This window comes from Acanthopagrus latus, chromosome 24 (genome assembly GCF_904848185.1).
Source record: "Acanthopagrus latus isolate v.2019 chromosome 24, fAcaLat1.1, whole genome shotgun sequence".
Classification (NCBI taxonomy): domain Eukaryota; kingdom Metazoa; phylum Chordata; class Actinopteri; order Spariformes; family Sparidae; genus Acanthopagrus; species Acanthopagrus latus.
The window spans coordinates 11,228,380-11,251,686 of NC_051062.1; the positions used below are offsets into that span (position 1 = coordinate 11,228,380).

The 23,307-nt window shown below is 44.1% G+C and overlaps 1 protein-coding gene across 6 annotated transcripts in view; it reads right to left on the reverse strand.

Annotated features, from left to right (window-relative positions):
* LOC119015445 (nck-associated protein 5-like) overlaps positions 1-23,307 on the reverse strand; it is a 143,688-nt gene that overhangs the window by 47,846 nt on the left and 72,535 nt on the right. For 5 of the 6 annotated variants that reach the window (XM_037091419.1, XM_037091421.1, XM_037091422.1 and 2 more), the window contains 2 exons: positions 18,680-18,743; positions 6,703-6,836 (listed from right to left, as the gene is read on the reverse strand). In XM_037091419.1, the coding sequence (XP_036947314.1) occupies positions 6,703-6,836; positions 18,680-18,743 (198 nt within the window). Of the gene's footprint in view, positions 1-6,702; positions 6,837-18,621; positions 18,744-23,307 lie in introns of those variants that run through there. The other variant, XM_037091424.1, reaches the window with a different exon arrangement.

Consider the following 23,307-nt stretch of genomic DNA (forward strand, 5'->3'; position numbering starts at 1 on the left):
GTTTGGATTTTGAGGTATCCATCGCTGAGATTTTTTGCCTTAACCCCAGTACAAAAGGACTCGATATAAAGTGTTTTAAAAGGATCAACAGCAACATCTATTTTCAGAAAGTGTCTCAGGCTCTTTGAACAATCTGCAGGAGACACTGTGAAAGGTTTTTCAAAGTGACTTTTTCTCAAAGATGGTTCCAACTAAAGATATTCGTACTGAGGGGTGAGAGTTTTCCGAAAGAAAAATGGGACTGAGATGACACTTTCAACACTGCAAAAGGTTTTGTGCTTGCCAAGATTTAGAAATCTCAGATTGTTGATGATTATAAGATTAATCATCTTGTTTTAACGTTTCCATTTTAGTATTCATGGTATGTTCGTGATCATGTGTTTGCTTTTTATAGCTTGATTAGTCAGGAAATCTTGTCAGTGAGTATGTTTCTAATAAATTATGTTATATTTAACAAATTAGTAATTTGATCAAATAACAACATTTCCACTCATGAAACTTATCAAACTGCTTATTTCTATACTAAACCAACTGATTTCAAGATTTCTTGGACAAGCAATAAATCATTTTCTTCTCGATTTCAGCGTTTCCTTTCTGTTATATTTTATTTTTCTGCAGTTAAGAAGTACATAGCAGGCATTTTCTGTTCAGATGTCCTGATAAAAACTCTAAGTCAGTTTATATAACTGTATGCTGTGTATATGTGTCAACCAGAGCAGCTGCCAGACAACCAAATCTATACTGCAACCATGAGGTCAGTTTGAATTACATGCTGTTTGGCTCCGGGCTACAATCTGTGAACACCAGCTCCACAAGCCAGAGAGAACAGGCGAGCTATCATGATGTGAGGATGGATGCCCTACTTCTGCAAAAGCTTGTAATCTGACCTCTTTCACGGTGCTTATAAACATCATAACCAGCATGTTTAATCCAAGGCGGAAGTTGTCGCATACAAGTGTTCGTGATTGTCTGACATAGTTAGAACGAAGTCATTGGTCGCGGTTTGACACACAAACCCGGCATGGTTTTAAAAAAATGGGGGAGACTGGCACCAAAGCTCTCTGATGGGCTGGTAATTTAGCACAAGTGATAGAGTAGAACAACCCGAATTAAGTTCAATCAGACGTAATTCCCTGGAAGTTAAAAAGAGCGGCCGAAATGAACCAATAAATCCTCTAAATATGAGGTGCTCCCCAAAATAGTCCAGACACCTATTATCTATTTAACAGCCCTCCTCCCCATTGGGCAGGAGAAAGGAAGTGACTTCAAAAAGACTGACCCCCCCTCCATCCTCTTAATGACCCCAGATGTGTCGTCTTGAACAGGGGCCTGATTCATCTGGCTAAATCCTGCAGCCGCCAAAGGCATGCAGGGGGCCATTACGAGTGCCCCAAATTAAAACACTCGGCCCGGGCGTGGCTGGGTGCTTGGATGATTAGAAGAGAGGGCATTGATCTGCAAACATAGTGCAATCACTCAGCTCTCCCTCTCTGAGTGTATTAGCCTCTGCAGGTCCAGCTGTGCAGCAGCGCTAATGAGAGTAGCACATGAATGCACCCAGGACCAAACTTTTCTCCGTGGACCGTGGAGGGATTTCACCCTGCGCGTGACTGTCTAAACAACGCCATTCTTGCCTGTTTACATCATCCCCCTCTGTGCGCACACACACACACACACATATGTTCTCACACACCGGGGGAATACGCCGCGAAGTTGTAAATCTGCAGGCACCAGTCATCGTCTGCTGTTGTTGTTAGTCTAGCTGTAAGTCTCCCATATCCTGCTGCGAAGAGGGCCCTTCAAGACGGCAATGATTCAAAGTCAAGTGGAGCGGTCTGGGCTGTAAACGCCTTGCTTTTACTGATGAGCGCACGTGTGATCTGGGCAACTGGATTTATATCCAAACTATCTTTAGCAAAACCCCGAAAGCCTTGAAGAAAACAAAACAAAGACAGATAAACCCGGGTGGCACCTCGATCGTACCTGAGCTTCTGTGTATGTTGAGGTGAGCGTGTGAGGAGACTTATGAGCAGGAGCAGACAAAAAGCCTCTCCTTTTCCCTTTCTAGAAGGGTCTAATCTCCATTTACAGGCAGAGGAATGACTACAATAAAGACTTTAAGAGGATAAGGATGGTGAGCAAAACAAGACGCCATGGAGCAGAACCACATAAAATCACCTCAGAAAGACTGAAAGGTTGTCAAAAGTTCTGATCATTACCTGAAGACCGCATCCTTCATCTTTAGAGCGCCCAGTCGGCCCCATGCTCCTGTCTGCTCACCAGTCATCCTTACACAGGAAGGGGAGGGGAAGTGGACAAGGCCTCAGAGTGTCCTCGCTGGGTAGATGTTCAAATTCACTCATTTGTTGAAGGGTGAGCCAAGAGAGTCCCCCATCTTTCCCTGTCCAGTCCTGCCTCTTAAATGTCTTGCCCATATGGAGTTGTGGGACGTCCAGGGTGGGCCAAGGAGGCTGTTGGGTTGTGGGCTGGAGTCTCCCCACTAATCTGCTGGGAGTTTAATGACGGCAGGCCATACTAGTGGTGGTGAAGCCCTGGGGGGTTGACCCAAGTCAGGAGGGGCTGTGCATGTGACCCATACCATGCAGGCTAAGAAGTGGTTGGGGGGGAGGGGTGTATGAGCATGTGTGTGTACACCTAAATGGTCACTTGAGGAATGCAGACTTGCTGATGTCAGCCGGCAAAGTGAGCATTTCAGTGGGAGAAAGTAGAAAAAAGGGAAGGCAGTTTTTTTTGTTTGTTTTTTTTCGGCGACTCTTGCCTTACATTCATCCCCTGCCAAAAAGTGAAAGCGTTACAAGGGCATTCCACAAATAAAAGCTATAATAAAAGATTCCCCCGGTGTTCGTCTGGCTCCAGGAGTGTCTGATCTTTCCTCTTTGCAGTGGATGTGCGGGTTTGTTCATGCGCGTGTGATCCCATAGAAGCGCGACTCTAACAAGCGGCTCATTACTTTTGTCTCGTATCATCACAGAACACCTCTGTCTCCCGGTGCAACACATCAAATAACCATCAGTGGTGTTCAGTTAAATCCGACTGGACCCCATCTTTGGCAAATCCATTTAAACACCCTCGTTTAAATTCTGTTTGATATCTTCGCTATCGCATTTTCGGCTGGCTTCATCATCCAAATCGTTGCGGCTGTTACTGGCCTGATTTCACCGCCGTCGTCATGATTCAAAGCGCAGGCTCAATTAATTAGCTATACGCAAATCAATTGTTGCCTGGGGTCACACAGATCCCAGTCTATTTAAAAGATTGGATGTCCACTTAACATGATTTGCGGGTGTTATCTCCAAAGACACATTGATGAAGTGAGGTTTCTATTCCCTTAATGCGCAACAAATAAGCTTAAATCAATTGGGAGATATGGATGAAGTCTCACAGCGGAGACTCCAATGATTGCAGTCCGTTGGCGGACAGGAAGTGTACACATACAGGAAGGAGAGCAAAGGTTCATGGGAAGCCTTCTCAGTCACCCAATGACCGAGTTTCTTTTGCTTGTTTTTTTTTTCACCAGCTTGTAAATCCCTAATTAAAGTGACCTCGCTGATGTCCCATCTGCCACCGAGTGCTGGCTGCAGTGGAAGTATGCTAATCCACCGCGGGGTCAGGTAAACACACTCCTCACACACACTCTGCTTGGCGCGCTCGCTCATTGAAGCACTCAGCGACGCTTTAAACAAAGATTAAGACTTTGACAGTGAGACTGAAATCCTGTTAGCTTGTTTGTGCGGAGGTGGGGGCAGATATCTTTGCAGGCCCGTGTGGGGAAAGCAGCTGAACCTGGCGTTCCCCGAGGAGGCGCAAAAAACCATTGACGAGGCGGCGCGCGGAAATTACAGCAATCCAGCATGATGACAATGAGCGACGCTGCTGGAATGACAACGGCCGAGTCCCCCCACCCCCAACACCCCTTTTCGATAAGCACTTTTTGAGCACATAATGGAATCTTTGTCTATATTGCCGCGCCGCAGTCTCGGTTGCGTCCAATGAGAACCATCCATCTGGGGCGACCCCTGCTATGGCGACAAATTCATCTGTCTCCGTGGGGAGCTGTGCAGGACCCAATCACGGATGAGCTTTATATATTTCACACCTAATAGAATCGCAGTACATTCTCTTGCTCTCGCTGCCCCCCCATCACCGACACTCCCACCCACTCAAAGACTCTTACAGGAGGAGGGAGCGCAGTAATTCCCCACAAATATTATCACTTATCCTTGGCAACATGTGCTGCGAGCCCGTTACGACTACGAACAGGTCACACTTGCGTCTAACCACCGAAGGGAAGATGTGGACAGGTGCAACCAGCTGTGCAAGAATTATAAAATTGGCTCAGACAGGTTTACACAGGATTTATTGGTGATTTAGATACCTCGGACTGAATAGGAAGTCATGCGATTCCAGCTTGAAACTACCTCTGAACCATCACTTCAAAGGTCATATCTGCTACTGACGTATTAAAGAGGGCCGGCAGCTAAAGGAGCCTTGAGCAAGACTCTCAGCAGCTGAGGTAAAAGATGAGCTGCCCTCAGCTGTAAAAGCTCTTCTTGTATCGGTCCTGTACGAGTGCGACAAATGGAAGTGCTTTTATAAAAGGAATGAAAATTGAAGGAAATGTCCTGCTTCATAGTTCGATTCAGGGTTATCTACTGTATACGCTACCGTGACCTTACACAGCCACGAAACCTACAGAAGGTTAAAGGTGGCTGAAGAGAGTTCGCCAGAGATGCTGAAAGTTTCTGATGAGAAAAACACACCATCTCTACTAGCTGTCGGCTGTACTGTCTGTTATTTCTAGTCGAAAAACCTCCAAAGTTCACAGTATAAAGTGCATAACAAGAAGTTCTCTTGGCAAACTTGCCAACCCATCTTGTACTGAAGTGATTAAAGGTGCATTATGTCAGAATTTGAGTCGAAAACATTGAAAAAAAATATATATATATCACCAAAAATGTGAAGAAATAACAGTTTTGACATTATGATGTTACCCTGTTACTCTGGTGATCTCTATTTGATCTGAGTCTGAATTCATCATGAGGCCAATAGCGTTTTTTGGTCAGCTGTCTTTTGTTTTTGTGTTTATATTTAAATCTTCACTGAAGCTGCAAAGCTTAAAGCGTTTCCATGCACCCGGTCTGAAATGGATGCATAAGCTCAACCTTGCAAAGAGGTTTATGTCTTTCAAAATCATAGTGAGCTTCAGAGACTTGGATTACGCCTGACAAGCTGTATGGATCTTTCTTTTCAGTTGTTTAGGAGAATGCTACAACACTGTGGAGCTCCAGACATGTTTTGTTTTAACCCCTTGAGGTAAAAAGCTAAGTCACACTATGAAAAAGCCTCTTTTTTGTATCGGGATGAGTGCGACAAACTAAATTACTTTCATAAAAGACATGGTTGGAAACATAAGGGAGAATCACCGCTGTGTTAATTTCAGAAGGCATCAGCGGGACATTTTCAAATGTGTGATAAATCTTCAGAATGGCTCTTAAATATTTTATTCTTCCCCTGGCGGCAACTCTGCCCTCATCTACTCTATAACACTGGGACCGTTAAAACGTACAGGATTTTCTCCACCAACTTAATGAGAAGATAAGCAGTTAATGTGAAATCCTCTGGACTCTCTTCTTCGCCTTTTTTTTTTTTTTTTTTTGATAAGTAAAGTGCTGAATGCCTATCGCCTAATTAAGGCATCAACTCGTCTCCAGCTCTTGCTTTCCTCTTTTTTTTTTTTCCCTGCCGTCACACCTCAGCGGCTGCGAAGTGGAAGACGAGTTCAGGAAAAAGACGCTACGAAAATCATGACAAGAGCATTTTGTTTAAGCACTTCACGTTTTGGAAGTTGTCGACAGTCACGTATCAACCCATCATTTTTACTGATGACGTCGCAAAAGTACTCGTGAAATGGCGAGAGCGGGGGCCGCCATATTGATTCCAAAAGGTTATAAAAGACAAAAGACGCTGATTGCAGGAAATTGCCGCCAAAAATCGATTACTGTTATTGAGAAGAGATGAAAGTTCCAGCAACTTTTGAGAAAAAGAAAAAGCCTGTTTTTCATATGTCTGCTCCACGTTGGACACAAAATGTCAAAGTGTTTATTAGATTTATATATTTTCAAGGATTTTCGGGGGCATTTTTTAACCTTTACTCGACGGCTGAGAGCAGAAAGATGACAGGAAATGTGGCGACAGAACGGTGGAAAATGATGACGTGGCTTTTTTCTAGGTTCTAGCTTATAATGTTGATTATTGTGGCTCATGCTGTGGCCTGAAATGAATATTTGTCTTTTTTCCTGCGATTTACAGTCATTAAAACTGACTTAAATATCCCTTATTGCTGTTCATGATGAGTAACCTCATATCCGAAGGCCAGTTTAAAGCAAAGTGGGATAAGTAAAGTCTAAATAAAGCCAGTGAATAATTAACATGAAGACTACTTCCCGTGTGTAGCTTCTAAAATGATCTCAACTGTACAGAGAGCAGAACAGAACAGCACATACTGCATGACGAAGTCCTCAATATCATATCAGAAGCAAAGCAATGAGTCTTCCACCTCTATCGATTTGGTTCAGGAGTTAATCGTATCGAGGTTGACAAGCAGGATCTCAGGGTCACCGCGGTCCTTCAATAAAGTCAATAAAGTCGGACTGGCTCTCGACCTTCGGGTCCTTTTCTTACCTGGAGAATTGCTGCTGCAGTGAGACCATCTGCGCCCGTCCCAGCTCGGACTCCTCGGTCACTTCCCGGAGACGCTTCTCGCTCTCCAGTCGCAAACGTCGCTCTTCCTCTAGCTCGTGGATCAGCTTTTCTCGCTGTGGACGTGAAAAAATGTGAAGGTCATCTCTCGGTGGTGTGTTGAGCCTAAAGGGCTCAAAAGATCATCCCTAAGTCATGTGTCATGTGCCATATTTATAGTCTTCAAGCATGAGCAGGATTCCATTTTTACTGCTGACCCTGACCTCTGACCCTCCTTGGAGAAAGTTAAGTGTTTCACAGGTCACCTGGATTAAAACAAACAAACTCCCTGTCATATTTCTTACGCTTAAGGGTTGATGGGCAACAAAATAATAAGGGCATGATGACATTTAAGCCTCCAGATTGTCTCTGGAGTTTGTTGTTTCTTTGACATGTTCATAACGAACCTCCTCCTCCTTCTGTTGCCATGAGAGAAAAGTTCCCACTGTCAGACAACACATCCTGGCCTCGATCTCTTCTGCGCGCTCTGCTTTGCATTTTAACCACATCAAGTGCGCATATTCACGGCACCAAGGTCCTCGAGCCTTCACACTTCACACTACTTTCATCCAAAAACAGAAAAACGTTCACAGTTGAAAAGCAGCGATCCCTGTTCTCTTCCCCCACAAACAAACTCTGCTCTGTTCTCGCATGTTTGATTTATTTCTACAGGGCTGTGGAAAGGAAAGGTGTTTTTTTGAGTGAAAATACCCCGATAACTTTTGATATATTTTGAGTTCAGAGGAGTTCATGTTTCTTTGTAACTACTGTAAGGCGAAAAATCAAAGCTCTATAACTTCACCACTGTGTAGGTAAAGCCTCGTCATCCTCGCATTCTGTTGCTTTCCAGATGTTGCTTGTGTGGCGACAAAGTCAGGACATCTCCAGCTGTGTCTGTGGTGAAAACAAGATCTTTTCCTAACTCTAACCAAGTGATTTTTGTGCCTAAACCCAACAAGACCATCAAGAGAACTTGGGACAAGTTCCAACCGTGTTTGTGGACACAAAAATTAAGACTGTCGACTGAAAATTGGGATATATCCAGCTGTGATTGTGGCCACAGAGTCGGGTGCTTTTAATGAGACATCAGGACAATTTCCAGCCATGACTGGTGTGACAAAAACTAGGTATTTTAGAAAGAAAGTCAGGACATCTCCAGCTGTGATAATGGAGACAAAACCAGGTGTTTTTATTGAGAACCAAGGAAAATAATTATCCAGTCACAGTGGTGACAAAAACTGGGTGTGTGCAATAAGAATTTGGGACAATTTCCAGTCCCTGACATCAACGTAAAGAAATATAAAACTTCAACAGGGTTAGGGTTGCATCACCAACATTTACTTGTTATTGGGTTCTAATAATCCAAATCTGTTTTAAAGCCAAGAATCACAGATTTCTCCTCTGCAGCTGGGTTTAGTGTGAGGTGTAACCCGATCCTCCTCATAAGGAACTTTAAAAGCGTGCCTCCTCAGATCACAGCCATTTTCTTTCAATCCTTTTTTTTTTTTTTCCACCAGAGACAATCCCAAAACCAAAGCTCTTTTTTCACTCTTTAATTGGATTCTTTCTCTGTCTGACGGCCTCAGCCATCTGCTCCCAAAAGAGAAGAACCAGCTCTCGCCTCAAACCCGACTTCAAAGGGCCGCGGCCCCTGTGACGGCACGCGCTGCCTCCTTCCTTGAGAGGGGCCGAGTTTGGCACCGCGAGCAAGTTTCAGTAACAAAGTTGCGGAGGAGCTTTGAGCGAGGATTTCAGCTGACGGAGCAAACGATCGCTCTCTGAGTCGCTCTGCACGCTTCTCGCCTCTGACAATTTATGACAAAGCAATTGGCTCCATTTATTATATTTCTTAGCTGAAAGTGTAAGTGATCAACCATCTGTCAGTATCTTGTCAGCTGGAAATACTGTAAAGTAACTGGAGAATGGTTCGTGGCGTAGGAGGCTAACTGGGAGGAGAAAATGGAAGAAATTGCAGAGTAAGAGATTTGAATTTGAAGTGCGCTTCCTGTCGGTTCTCCAAAAAAAGAAAATGCTGAAGTGTTAAGTCATTAGGACTCCAACTCCGTCTGCACACAAGTCAGTCTCTGGCTGTGAATTCAGGAGAGGATTATCCTGTCAGTCCTTGGTAAAAGATTACCATCATCTGCCTTGAAGGGAGCGATTTATTCGATTTATTTATGTACAGAACGTGTCTGTCTGGACCGAAGGAGATCGGAGAAGCCAATTGAGAGTTCATGTTGTTTTTCTGACTCTGCAGCTCGTCTTGAAGCCTCTCTGCCCGTGTTGAGCACAGATCACAACTCGATGGAAGATGGTGAGGTGCTTTTTCCCAGGCAAGCATTATGAGGACATCTAGTGGTGTGACTGAATAATGGATTGATCAGGATGGAAACCTCCTCAGGATGATCAGCAATTATTTAAAGCAACACTACATGACTAAATTGAGTACAAACATCCAAACAACTGCCTAGAAAATGCTGAAGGCTTTGCAAAACTGCCAGTTTTCCATGTTGTGCCTATGCCACATTTTAACTGGGTGAGTCTGTCAGGGAGGAGGAGCGAGAGAATATTAAAACCGAGTCACCATTAAAACCAGTTCTGGTCCCCGCTGCGGCCATAAATCCACGGCTACTATGCGCCACGGCTCTTTTACACAACGGGGAGGCTCCTCCTGTCAGGAGTAATGGCGGCTGTAAATTCAACCCTTACAGGAGCGTAAAGTAAGCGCTTCACCCTTTGCCAAGAGCCGGACCTATAGATCTGGAGCGAAACCAACGACTCTCTGGCTCTTCTTTGAGGGGGGAGAAAAATGGGCCTAGACGTGAAGGAACACGAAAAGGAGGTCATCCCTAAAAAACCTAAATATTTACTTGGCAAAGTGAAAAGAAAAAGGATGGAAACATGGCAGCAGAAATCCCTCATATTTAGCTACATTTCAAACCAGCACAAAGGCCTTTTTCTTTGCCGCGCCGCATGTATTAATGCGTACAGTATTGTTGAGCGAGTTTGGCCTGGTTTCCCACAAAAGCACGGTAGCTTTAGTCCTGATTTTTGTTGGCCAAACTAGCGCCCCAGGCATAAACCACGAGCACTATGTGTCTGCTGACAGAGTCCTGCCAGCAACCTCAATAACAACGCAGGATTTACAACCGACGTCGCAGTAAAAAAAAAGGCCCTCTATTGCTTTTGTTCAATATATAATTTCAGCAATTTTAACAAGGCCTGAAGCCATTAAATCAAACATTACCATATCTTTATGTGGCCAGAAAGCTGGAGCAATACATTACAGCGTTTCTCAGCTGAAATGTTTATTGTCTGCACCGACTTCACGGCACTTTTTTTTTTCTTCTTCTTTGTGCTAATTGAAAGCATATTCTTTCAAAGGAAAGCTGCAGCTGCAAACGCAACAACACACAACACGCCTTGAGCAAACGTCCTGGGAAGACGTCTCAAAGTCAGGGATGCGATGAAAACACGCTTGGCAACTTTGTGTGAGAACAATTAATCCACCGACTGAGGACGTAATCCTCTCACTTGACTGTCATTCACTGGCTGGCAGGAACGAGGAAGGGGATGGTGGATGGTGGATGCACTACCCCGGTTTCTCCTGTGGAGGGCAACGTTTTCCTGGACTAAAACTCCCAAACAAAGCCAGCTCTGATGACAATACACACCGTTTGTTGGGGTGGGGGGAGCAATATCAAATGGAATAGGACAAGTAATCTATAAAATGACCCAGGCTCGGGTTTTATACCGGTCCTCTGAGCCATATATCTGAAACGAACCCAGATTGGGGGTTTCGGGATTAAATGTGACCTCTGTCACAGGAGCGCTGGTTTCATTTCCTGCTTGATAACAAAAAAAAAAAAAAATGGATCCATCTAGATATGACAAAATTTATCAACAACATGTAAAGCCCAGGAATGAATGGACTGGGAGATGTTATTGATTTCAATACAATAAATGCAGATAAATAAATAAATAAATACAGCTGTAATGCGGCTCAGTGCTTCCTCTCTATTTCCTCTGTATCATCTATGAGTTGCAGTGGAGGCCCTGCCTCTGTAATTGGACAGCATTAGATGGTAATGGTATTCATCCGAGCTGAATTACTCGAAGACTCGAACCCCCCTGATACCCTCCAAGATCCACAGAGGACTCTAAATTAATTAGAGCCCTCTGCCTCTCCTTGTTGTGCAGCCTGCAATCCCGGCTCCCATTAAAGAAAAAGCTGCAGCACAGTGTTATCAGGTTAAGTGCATGTGTGTGCTGTCCATCTGCAACTGTATATACACACACACATATATATACGTGTGTGTTCATGCAGCGTTTGGGGTACAGTTCGGGGGGCTCAATAATCTCTTCATTACACAGAAACCCCCTCCTCTCTCGGTTGCAGCTCTTTGCCTAATCAAAGGGCCGGGAGCCGGATCTCTGGCTCGCTGCTAAAGCAAACATCAGGGACACAATACACGGCGCAGGTTCCTCATTCATAAATAAAACATGCCACTTGGCTGTTTGTGTGTGCGCGAGTGTGTTTGCTCGTCAGCAGGCCTGAATTCAAATGAAAGTGTAACGCGAGGAGGAGGATTTGGCCGCACGGCACATAAAAACACACCTTGAAGCGCAAGGTCACAAAAAGACAAACCAAGAGAGAGTCGCGTGAAAAACCAAAACTGAAAAACCAAAACTGTTGCTTAAGAAAGATGCAGAGATCATCCTTAACATTATTAATAATCACATCTTTTGTTGAGAAACTTGTTTTCAGTTCACAGGCTGCCTAATAAAGGACACACACTTGGATTTACTTATTGAGTAACATCCCTATTGTGTCATTATTAAACCTGCAGTCTCAAATACTATAATTAATTGCTAATACGTGCATATTAAAGGATTTATGAAGCCAAATAAGGTATTTGTTGTTCTCGCTTAAGATCCGGTAGCTTAAAGGGTAACTCCACCAACTGTCTGGTAAATCTGATAAATTGCCTTCAGTGATGTCATTTTAGTGGCTAAGTTGCATTGTGGGTAATGTAGGCACCAAGTTTTGGAAACAATGTTTGTCATATGCAGCAAAAAACTGAGTAATGGTTTAACAAAGGGCTTAAAAGGTAAGTTTGTTAAACTTAAATTAAAGTATCATGTTATAAATATGGCTTAGGCATCTATAAACTGAAACAAGTTTCTTAAAAGTGCTTATAATGTTTCACAATCCGACAACAAACAAGTTCAAGACGCTATTATTATATATATAAGCATAAATATTGTCTTCTTGACATGTAATAGTGTTAAAAAGCATCTTATAAAGGTGTATATGGGCCTTATTACCCACTAACACAATATTGTGCATGTAAATTAAATGTCATTCAACGTATGCTTTTGGATGAAATATTAATGATGGTCTACATTGTTCCACGCCTGACAAAGAGCTCTGCACATAATCGAAACAAAGGGGGATTTTTGTGTTTCTCTATGGGTGAAATCTTCCGGGAGCATATGTTTTTGCAAGATGACTTGTTATAGAAATGTGGTTTTAGTTTAAACAGTGTTTTTATTCACTCACAAAAAAAATCTGCGTCCCCCAGGGCTCCATCAATTCAATTATCATGGAGAGCCACTACATTAGAGTGTACCACTTCTCCCTCAGACAGCCACGGGCACTATAGCAAATAATACACACACCCCAGGAATATGCTAAATCATATGAGTGGCCCATTTATCATTGCCAAGGGAGCTCCCCCCACCTCCAACCCACGCACTCCCGAGTCATTCAGTCACACAAATACACTCCGGAGAGTGGGTGAAAGAGACGGTGTGGAGATGCGATTTGGGCCTGGCTGTCAGCGCTTGTCAGGCGGTGAATGTGCTGAGCGCTTTGGGGGACCCCATCTCGGCCCTCGCCCCTGTCCGTGGCTGATAAGGCCAATCTGAGACGGCACCTGAGTCCCCCACTCGGTCCCCAAACCTCCACGCTGTCACGCATCCTCCAAACAGCTGTCAGAGACGCTCTATGAGGGTCCCTCAGCGGTGGATCTCCACAAGGACCAAAGCTCTTTCTCTCAGTCTTTTTAAAAGCTGGGAGCCCCTTAAAACCCGTCTTTATCTGCTGGAGGCACCCTACAAAAGACGTCAATCCTGAAGGTGCTTCAATTGGTAGTTCAAACAGTAATAAATCACTGTCACATAAACAACGATACCTTGATCTAATTACAGCAAAACTAATTAAACTGTGATTACGCCAAGTGGAGGCTCCAACTCAGAATTAACACCGCCAACAATTTACTCTCCCTGTGCGCCTTCGTTTTCTCGTCCAACGAAAAGCTTTGGCTCCTTTTTCACAGGAAGAATATCAGTTGTCTTGGTGTTATATGTTGGTCATGAATCCAAGAAGATTTCTAACAAAAAATCTGACCCAGTTTACCCGAAAGATGAAGAGTAAAGGCTGCCAATCGTCTATCAAGGGATGGAGCTCGTTACTTTAAACAGTGTTAATTAGCAGGGCAATTATATTCAAAATGCAAAATACAAATCTTTAAAACTATTTTTATATTGAAATCTTAGAACAGCTGAAGCAACATGGAGCGAGCCATGCAAGATTTAAACACTGTTTCGGTCTGGTTCAGGTATATTTACACAACTTAAACATTTGGTTAAGGTCGGGTACAATTATGGCTGTGGGAAATAAACTACGGTTAAGGTCGGACAGCTAAAACACTGACAGTTAGGGTTAAAGATTATGTTTAAACTCATCCGTTGCTTTTGTAAATGAGTATTTTGGGGTATCGTGTAACACTTTCACATTTGCTCTTCTTTTCAGCCCTAAAGGCTTCTTCTTCTATTTATGGTTTAGATGGTTTGGTTAGGAAAAAGGCAAACATTCGTGCAGATCTGAGACGGGATGTAAACCGTAGTACGCAACATGGTTTCCCCACAAAACTACCTTCTAACCACAGACGTAAAAGGTCAAACTATTTGCTGACAACTGTCATTTGTTCTCAAGCGATATGTTAATAATCCATCACTCCATTGTATCAATCAAGACGTTCTCAAAAGAAGTAAATCACATACAAGCTTCCAGCAGGAGAAACGATCAAGTGATTCACCACCAAATGACTTTATAAAACCGGCGTTCAGTCCTCTCGGGTAGCAAATCACAAAAGTCCATTTTTCTTGATCTAGTGGTACAAACTGTGTCACATATAATCTTGCAGACTGTAGCACATAAGAAATCTGTTTTCATGGACAGAAATAGCTGATTCCTATCTTGGCTCCAGGCCCCCTTTTTTTTTGCCATACTGTGCCACCCGCTCCCCCCCTTTTTATATTCACAGCAGCTCTTATCTTCTACATGAAATACTCTGGAGGGATCTGATTTTTTTTTTAAATAACACAATTAAGCCCAAGTTCAAGCAAAAAAAAAAACATTTCCCTTTATCTTCCGCGTGTAGACTTCACTCGGGCCGTGAACAAATCAACTGGATCTGCCGTATGTTTCGAGGCTCGGATATCAGAGAGCGTCCGCAAAAACCCAAAGAAAAATAAAGCCAGTTTCTCTCAAAGCCAGATCGTTTATTTTCACATGTTGTTTAGACAGCCGTTTCCAGTGGTCATAATCTTACCCAACAGTTTTAAATGCCTCTTTAATGGAGAGCCCAGCCCCCTCAGCGGTGCAGGCGGCGCTGCCTTTACGAGCCTCCATGCGCCCTTCTGTTTTCTCCCCTCTGACAGGAAACCCAGCATCCTGCCCCTGACGGACTTAGATTGCACTTCAGAGTGGCATCAAACGATGGCTGGAGACAGACAGCGGCCCTGCCCTGCGCCACGCCTCTGGGTTTGGGGTGCGAAGAATTCCAGGGCAAACCTACAGCAGCGACGGCCGTGAATGAGCGGTTTGACTCGAGGCAGACAGGGCAGGCTTGTTGGAAGGAAACTGAATAAACGGTGACCTGTGCTCTGTTAAACACTTAACGGGGAACTCCAGTGTTGTTCTTGCAGGAGCCTTCAGGAGCAGGCCAAAAGCACCATGTCCAAACCCTAACGGTGGTCTTGGACGGGTAGATCTAGACCGTATCGCTTCAAACTAACAACAACTGCAACTTGTGTGGCCATATTTGCGGTGAAATACTACGCAAGCGCCGATTCCCCTGCAAATTATTCAAAGGGGATCTATAACAAAAGAGTGTTGTGCTCCTTCGCTGCCAGTAGCCGTCGTGTTTCACAACAGGAGACCCAATTAAAACACATGCTCGTCTGTAAACTGCGCTGTTAATGCTGTTTCATTTACACTCAAGTGTGCAAGCGAGACCTGAGGCTTACAATTGCAGCACAGTACTCAATCATAAAGATGCCTTTCAACATTCTTCGCCCGGTAGTAATGGTGCAGAGTAACACGTCCCCAGCGCAGAACCGCGATTGGGTGGCACCGCCGCATCCTCTGATTTCGTTTCACAGAAGACACTAATGGCTGTATAGAAGGAGGCATCAGATTCAGAGGCGGGGTGGAGAGACTTCAAAAGTCCAAGGCTGTTTTAATCTCTCGAGGTTGGTCCCTTGGCAGGAGAAGATGGGGGTTGGGAAAGTGGGCATGGAAGAAGCGGGCGTCGGTGCAGGGGATCTGCAGGGCACACAGGCTGGTGAGCAGTTCCCACTGCACACCGCCAGCACTTCTGACAATTATCTCCTTGATGCAGCAGTCTCTTTCTCATTTCTATTGAAGGACCGTGCCCGAGCTCCGAAGCCTCCCAGGAATGCCGGAGAGAGAGAGTGCAGAAAGGGGACTCCAACGGGGATAATCCCAATTTCAAATGGAGCTTAGTGATATCCCCCCTCCTCCTTTTCTTCCTCCAACCTCCCCTCACCCTCCTCCTGTCTGGCACAGATAACTCATCCTCCTCTCCGTCTCTTAAACTCGTGCATGCGCAGACGGCAGCTCACACACCCCACTAAAGTAATAATTAGCCGTTTGGGAGAGTCTCACGGTGCGGCATGTTTTTTCCTGAGGTCAGAGGATGCGAGGTTAGTGATACAGGCGCTGACACACTGAGGTGTAACCTTGAGGTGCGGACACATGAGCTGAGTTACCTCACTGAAGAGAGTAAGAACGTGACCTCAGCGGTACCACAAATCAAGAGCAATCAAGCAAATCAAGTGTCACTGGATCCTTTCAGGCTGATGTGAACACCGTCAGTGGAGCGGAGGTGCAGACAAACAACTGCAACAACACCGTTTGTTACGGCACTTCCTCATTCGGCTATTTGACAGCTGCTATCTTGTTTCTAGCTGTCCGACGTTATATATGACCTGTGGAGTCTAGCTGCAGGCTACTTCTTTCTGACCACCAGAGAAGATAAATAAACCCATAAAGCGCAGCAGGAGTGCAGCTTGACCTGCTGTCAGTCAGTGGGATAGACTTTTAGGTTTCGATTTTTCTTTTCACGAGTCTTGTTTCATTTATAATTCAGTCAGTAGCTTCGGTTTGATGGTCAATATTACTGTTTTTGACAGATTCTCAGACAGGAAATGAAGTGATCCCATAAGATGTGTGCTTACAAGTCTTTCCACTTACTGTAAAGGGTCTAATCTGCAGATATATTTTGGCAGATAAGGCATATAAACCTATAAAATGAGAGATTTTTGAATGGGAATCAGGCTATTCTTTTATATGAGAAGCCTCTCTGCCAAGTTCCATTTTAAAAGTATTCAAATTTCTTTGATCATCAGTAAATGTAGACCCCAATTTGATGAAAAGGTAAAAGGTCCTGTGTGATTTTCTTACATGTTACATTTGTGATGTTTCTCTCCCTCCAGGAAAATTCACATCACCTAACGTTACCCCAACACGGTGCAAACATCCCAAGAAAGAGTTTATTTACTCAAACCTGAGAGAAGCGATCGGATTAAGCGATTTCATGGCTTGTTAGGCACAAAGATTTTCCTATTGGACGTATCGTAAAAGGTTTACCCACCATCTCCTCTCGACCCCATTCAGTCGGGCCGGTTCAGGCCAGAGTCTTCCGACTGAGGTGGTTCCAGCTAGCGCGAACACAAAAATGGGCAAAAACTACAAAGCTTCAATTTTGTTCCTTCGCTGTGCATCAAGGAACAAAACTGCAGGTGTGAAAGTGATCTTAACTGATCAGATTAGCTACGTTTATTCCCACAATCCACTGTGTGTCACTGGATACACCTCTGGCTGCTCACATGTTGCTCTCTGATGGTCATGCAGTGATACATAGGGGTTTGTTGGACGATGCACGCATGCCAGTACATCTGAACCGAACTGAACCGAATCAATACTGAACCTTTGTGTCCTATACAGACATCCATAACTGGGCCGACGGTATCGGAAGAGTCACAGAGAGTTCATGGAGGCGATTGCAGTAAACAATTCTTGAAAGTACTTGCATTTATCTCTTTTTATACCCTGAACTATTCAATGTTTACATCCATGAACGGATGCAAATCAAATGCATTAAACTCATTTTCCGCCAGAGGAACCAATCACACGGTAGATTCCCTTCTCCATAAAGCCCCAGCATGCGGTTTAGTAAGTCTCTGGTACACTGCATGTAGCTAAAATTAGCTTCAATGACAGTAAGAAACTGCTGTGCAGCAGCGCCCTTGAGCAACAACTGGCAACTGGCTGAACCCTCGCCTTCTGACCCCGTGATCCCACCGTGTGGGGAGAAGCTGGAAGGGAAAACAAGCGCTCCTCCTTCAGGGATCAATCGCAGGAGAAATCACAGGAGAGTAGTGTGAAAATCTCGTCTTGTATCAGCCCTTGTGTGCTGTTGCTTTAGGCCGGCTGCCATAAAGGGAATCAGAGGCGTCACTGGGGTGCAGTGGAACAGCTGGGCCTGCGGTTAGAGCCTCTGCTCGGAGGCTGCAATCAGCTGAGCTCCGCTTCGTCACGTGGTTTTTCACTTTCTGACCTCCCCGTAGACACACATGGCTGCTGTGTGCTCACAGAGACAAATATGCAAACAGAAATACAGATATGTACACTATGTTTTTATATATATATGTGTATTCAGATCTCCACCTCCTCCTGGCTGCTTTCCCTCTGCTTACACAAGTTCTCTTAATAGAAAAAGAGAAAGCTCAGTATCAGCAATTTCCAGGAAAGCTTAGCACAATGCAGTGTTGAAGGATTAAGCCACAGCTGCCGCTTTGCAATGTTACACAACCTGACCGGGCACCTGAATACAACGCTGAAGTTTATTCAGACCATAATCTTTGTTTTTCTGAGGTCTGAAAATGTTTCTTCAAAGAACAGATGATCGAAAATATACAAAGATGACAGTGAATGCTTGGATTCTTGGTCTTTGTTCGCTTAAGTAAACACTGATGTCACATGTAATGGCTGTGGAAAAATGACACCATCCGAATGTAGAATGTTTAGATTCTTTACAAAACTACTCGGTCTGCGGGGCTGGATCTTTACCGCAAAAACAAACTGGGAAATAAAGGAAGCACGACTGAAACGGAGGAAGTGGAATGGACGCTAACCCCAGGTAACGGAGAAACAACTGGAATAACTGTGAGAACTCTACAATAGAAAGGTAAAACAGATGGGCTTTCACTCAATGGATAATGCTCCACTGAGTGAATGGATGGATTTTACTCAATGGAGAGCGCTCCGGTGTTGTGTCTACTCCTGTTACCTCGCTGATATGTGCTCCCCCTCACAGACGTGACTTGAGTTCATTTTCTCAAAATGGTCGCGAAAAACTGATTTCTCCCCGAATCGTCTTCGTCAAGATCGACCGATGGGGTGCTGAGACACTAAAGATGGACTTTGGAGGCTTGGCAGAGCTTGACAGTGTGTGTGTGGGTGTGTGTGTGTGTGCGAAGTGTGCATACTGTGGCTCGTTGGGCTTTGCACAGATTATAGGGGACGGGTAGCTCCACTGTATTTTACCATTGTTCCTTCGCTCTTGCTCCGTGCGACTTCCCTCTGCAGGCGAGCCACGGCCAGCTTTTCCCTAAACAGAGGAAGGAAAGGGAGAAAATGAGGGTGAGTCAAAGTGTGATCATTGCTAAGTGGGTGACACAGGCGGTCGGGTCAGAATCCAGAGACTTACACCGATGTTTTTGTGTTAAATTGGCACCATAATGTTTAGTTTTTTCTGTTTTCAAGCTGGTATTTTCCCCCCCAAAAATGTCCCTGAATCAACCAACGCTTCTTTCTCCCAGCTGAGTCTGTCTTTGAGGGGAAAAAAGAAAACCCACACAAGCCTGCCAGCAAATCAGCAGATAACACACACACAGCAAGGAGACGGGGTCGTCCGCTAACCACGCAAAAAACAGAGAGCTCGCAGTTCTGTCCGGACAGAAATAGCTCGGAGGAAACAAAAAGCAGGGCATCCTCACTCATAACAGACTCTCCCTCACACACAAACACACACACACGTGAAACAGGCTAAACAAAGAAATTGACTGTGCACGTCCAATCCGTTTTCCCACGTGAGGGCATTCCAGACTTTAATGGGATAAATCTTGGCACACTAGCATGGATAATAAAGAAGCTTGTTTTACGGCCTCTCCTGAGGAATCACAACAACTGAAGCACAACTGAAGCCCTGCTGCTCCAGGAGACGAGACGTATGCGCTCGCCTTTTGAAAGCTTGACAGTCTGCAAGTGGTGTTTTTTTTTTTGTTTTGTTTTTTTTTCCTTTTTTGTTTTAGTCTCAAAGTGCAACACAAGTGCTGAGGAGGAAAACACCTCCGCTGGCAGAGAAACATGTACATGAACCTCCAAAAATCCTTCATATTTAATGTGAAACACGGACTTTAAAAGATGTAAATAAAGTGCTCATTTACTGGTTCTCAAGATGAGGGTCGGGGCCCTGAAGAGGGTCATGAGTTAATTTCCAGGGGTCGCAGAAAGGTTGAGAACCACTGCTCTATATGTTGTATTACACCAGTCAACACAGAGGCACTGATGCCCTTACAAACAGTCAGGGATGCTAATGAAGATGCTAATGAGGCTAATTAATGCATTAATGAGCAAGTAGGTTGAGTATGTTTTCGGTCCCAAAGGACATTTAACTTGGACTCGGGTGTTTTTCACATGCTTCTTCAAATAAAACCAAGAATATGAGGCTGCAATTATTAATCAATTAGTTGATTGAAAGAAAAAAAAAAAGCAGCATTATGTAGGAATCGTTGTCGATGTCATGGACACAAATCTCAGGTTTCTATAACAAAATGATCACATGTAATATCAGATAAGCCAAGTAGCTAACAGCAGCAGCAGTTAGCGGCTACTTTAGCAACAAGTGAAGCTTTCTGTCCATCAGGAAACTCAAATAGTACAAATATAGGCAGAGTATAGTTGCAGACTAGCACTGACAGTGTTACTAATCAACCTTTAAACATCTGTGAAGCATCAAAATGACTATTAAATTGTAATTTTAAGGTAAAATAGTCACATAATGTTGCTTTTCTTTGTCTTTTAGGACTGTAAATTTTGCACTGTTGGTTGAACAGATGAAGGAAACTGAAGACGTCATTTCACGCTACTACGTACAAATATTGCCGAAAAAGTGCAAAAGTCACCAACAATATTAGAAGATTAGAAGTAATTCAATAGAAGGAGAAAATATGACTGTCGGCATGACCCAGAATAAAATCAGGACATCTGCTGTGTATGACACATGCAACTGAAGTTTTTCCCTCACTGTATTGTTCTTGACTCTCTTTGTTCAACAACAACACACCACACACACACTCAAAACCACCTAATATGGCACCATGGGACCTAATAAAGGAGTGTGTACAGCAGACAGCCACAAGTAATCACAATCACCTGCACATTTCTCACATTTCTTGAGCTGGAGCAGACACCCAAAGCTCCCGCCAACCTCCCTGGACTCCCCTCCTAAAAATAACTCATGACTAACGTCTTCTCGTCGCCTTTGACAAGACATCATTGTTTCTGAGCGGCTTACCTGCCGGGAAAACCCCCCGGTGATTAAGAAGTGCAGCTGGAGATGTATGTTTGACGGATGAATCGAGCGTCTGGACTGAGCTACGAGCTAACAACCGCTGCCGATGGCATCCATTCCAAACCCCCGGGGGACCAGGCGAAGCCGAGCCTGGCACGCCGATTGTGAAACGCACAGGGTGACAAATCCAGGAGGCAGTCGAGCAAAGGCTGTGAGACAAGGAGGTGTGTTTGGGTGTGTGTTTGCATTAGTGCGTTTGGGCTCACGTGGGAAACTTTGTGTGGTTGTACGTTCATAAATGTGGGTGTGGGGACGCGCATTCATTCAGGTGAAGGTGTTTTTATGTGTTCAACTGCTCGTAAATACAAGCAAAAGAGCGTGTGTGTGTGTGTGTGTGAGAGAGAGAGTGTGTTGCTGCACACCTGAGGCCGACTAACACGCTCATGTTCCAGTTACACAATGTGTCTCTTCCTATTACAACATGCCGTGTGTTTCAAACCATTACACCACCTTCAGAAAAAAAAAGAAAAGAAACCCGTCTCTGGAAGTCCTCAGTGCAGATATTGTTTTGTTAAACAGGACCGACCTGGCATTCCTCCAGTCTGTGTTATGGCTGAGCGTCGGCCCTGTAAGGGGTTAAGTTTCAGGCCACTTATGCACAGGCATGTTCCAGGAGCGACGGAGCATGAGCCAACTGCGCCCGGAGAAAATCAGCGCCAAATATAGAGCAATTTGACATTCTGTGTGTTAAACATAATTATAGTAACTGGCACGAGCGGCAGTCACAACAGTGCTCGAGTGAAAATGTGCAGCGTTCAGTGTGGAATTATATCATATTTGATTCAGAGCCTTGTGATAAGCATTACTCAACTGGTAGTAAGTCCTCACAAGACGCTTCTTGAAGAGATAAGCATTAAAAATAGCATCATAAACACATATATCGTGTGATTTAAAGACCTCTAAAGTTTTCTGAGTTGCTCATACTGTAATTACAGTAATAGTTTGTTGGTTTCCAAGCTTTTTGTTGCTTTATTGAGACTGGCCTCTGGTAATGTGAGGGGTTTTACAGATCCAGTTTTAAGCCTCCCAGGATTTTTTTCTGATATTTAAGATTTAAAATCTGGATGATCACACCGGTACTTTCCAAGCTGGACCACAAAAACCAATGAGAGATGTATCCCGGAGCAGCTGACGGTGCTGCCTGCTACTGCTACTGTTGACAGAATCTTAAATATCTCCTGTTTCTTCCTTTTTCTTCCTCACTGCGTCGCGATCTCCATCTTTATTACGTCTGCTTCCCCAGTGAATGATCACGTGAGCCCAGCTTAAGTCAGCAGATTCATGGAGACAAAGCACTGGAGCCACACCCCCTCTGAGCACTGTTTATTAAATATGTATGAATATCAAATATATCACTTGTCCAAATCACACCAAAGTTGACACTGCACTTTCTTTGGACCTCATTAACTAACCTGCCAAGTATGTAGTCTATTAGATGAACGGTTCTCTAGATATGTGCGTCACAAACCAACAGGAGGACAGATTCCTTGTTTTATAGGTAGCCTATGAATTGTTAACAAGCTTCTTAACCATAAATGTGTTTATTATGCTATACTTAACGCTAAAATGGGCTTTTTAATGTTAATAAGCATCTTATATGGACTTAAATTGGCCTTATTACTTACTAACCAATCTTATTACAAGGATTACAGGAATAAACTGGAAGTTTTAGCCTCAAATAATCTCAAATAATCTCACGTACAGTTTTGTCCTTGCTTGTCCTCATGACCAGGGTCTTTGTCTGCCTCAAGCTGCATTAAGTTTTGATTTACAACCCTGGATAAACTTTAAATGTGTGTTTAAGAGAACTGTTGCCAGCTGCCTGCTCCGCTGAAGCTAGGCAGGACTCCCTCCCCCCTCCCACCGCCTGCCGGTAAGGCCTCGGGTGCTACCAGGTGATTCCAGGTCACTGGGAACCGCTGGAGGTCCACGTCGACACCGCTCACGATCGGCTGCTGGAATTCACCCAGCAGGGCTTCATGTTGAGGCTCAGAGAGGAAGAAAAACAGCAGCGGAGGAGGAGGAATGTATACGCGGTCAACTGTCAGCTTGTGCTTTCATCACATGCTCGGATGTACAGGATGAAGGTGAAGACTGTGTCCTGAAATAATTCCTGTTTAGTCACGGTGAAGTGTGAAATACATACAGCCTATAGAGCCCACAGATACACTCCACAGTGGAGGCATTTCCTCTTCTTTGCCCCTTTAAAGTTTAACTCTGTTTTATATTTCAGCTCGTGTCTTATCTTTGTATCTTCTGCTCATAACAGCATTTCACTTAATTAGTTAATTGCTGGGACATAAAAATGAAGCATGAAAGAAATCTGACAGTTTTTCCTTCAGCAATCAGGGGTTGTTACAGTCATTACGGTCTTGCTTACGTCTGATTTTACCTCCAAATAAAGTTTATATAATGTTGAAAAGCCAAACTCTTACTCGCCCGGTAAGACTTTGTTATTTCACTAATTACTCTGGTGAGTGCAGTGTTTTCACAACCATTAGAAACAATGGACATAACTCCAAAAATACGACCAGAGTCG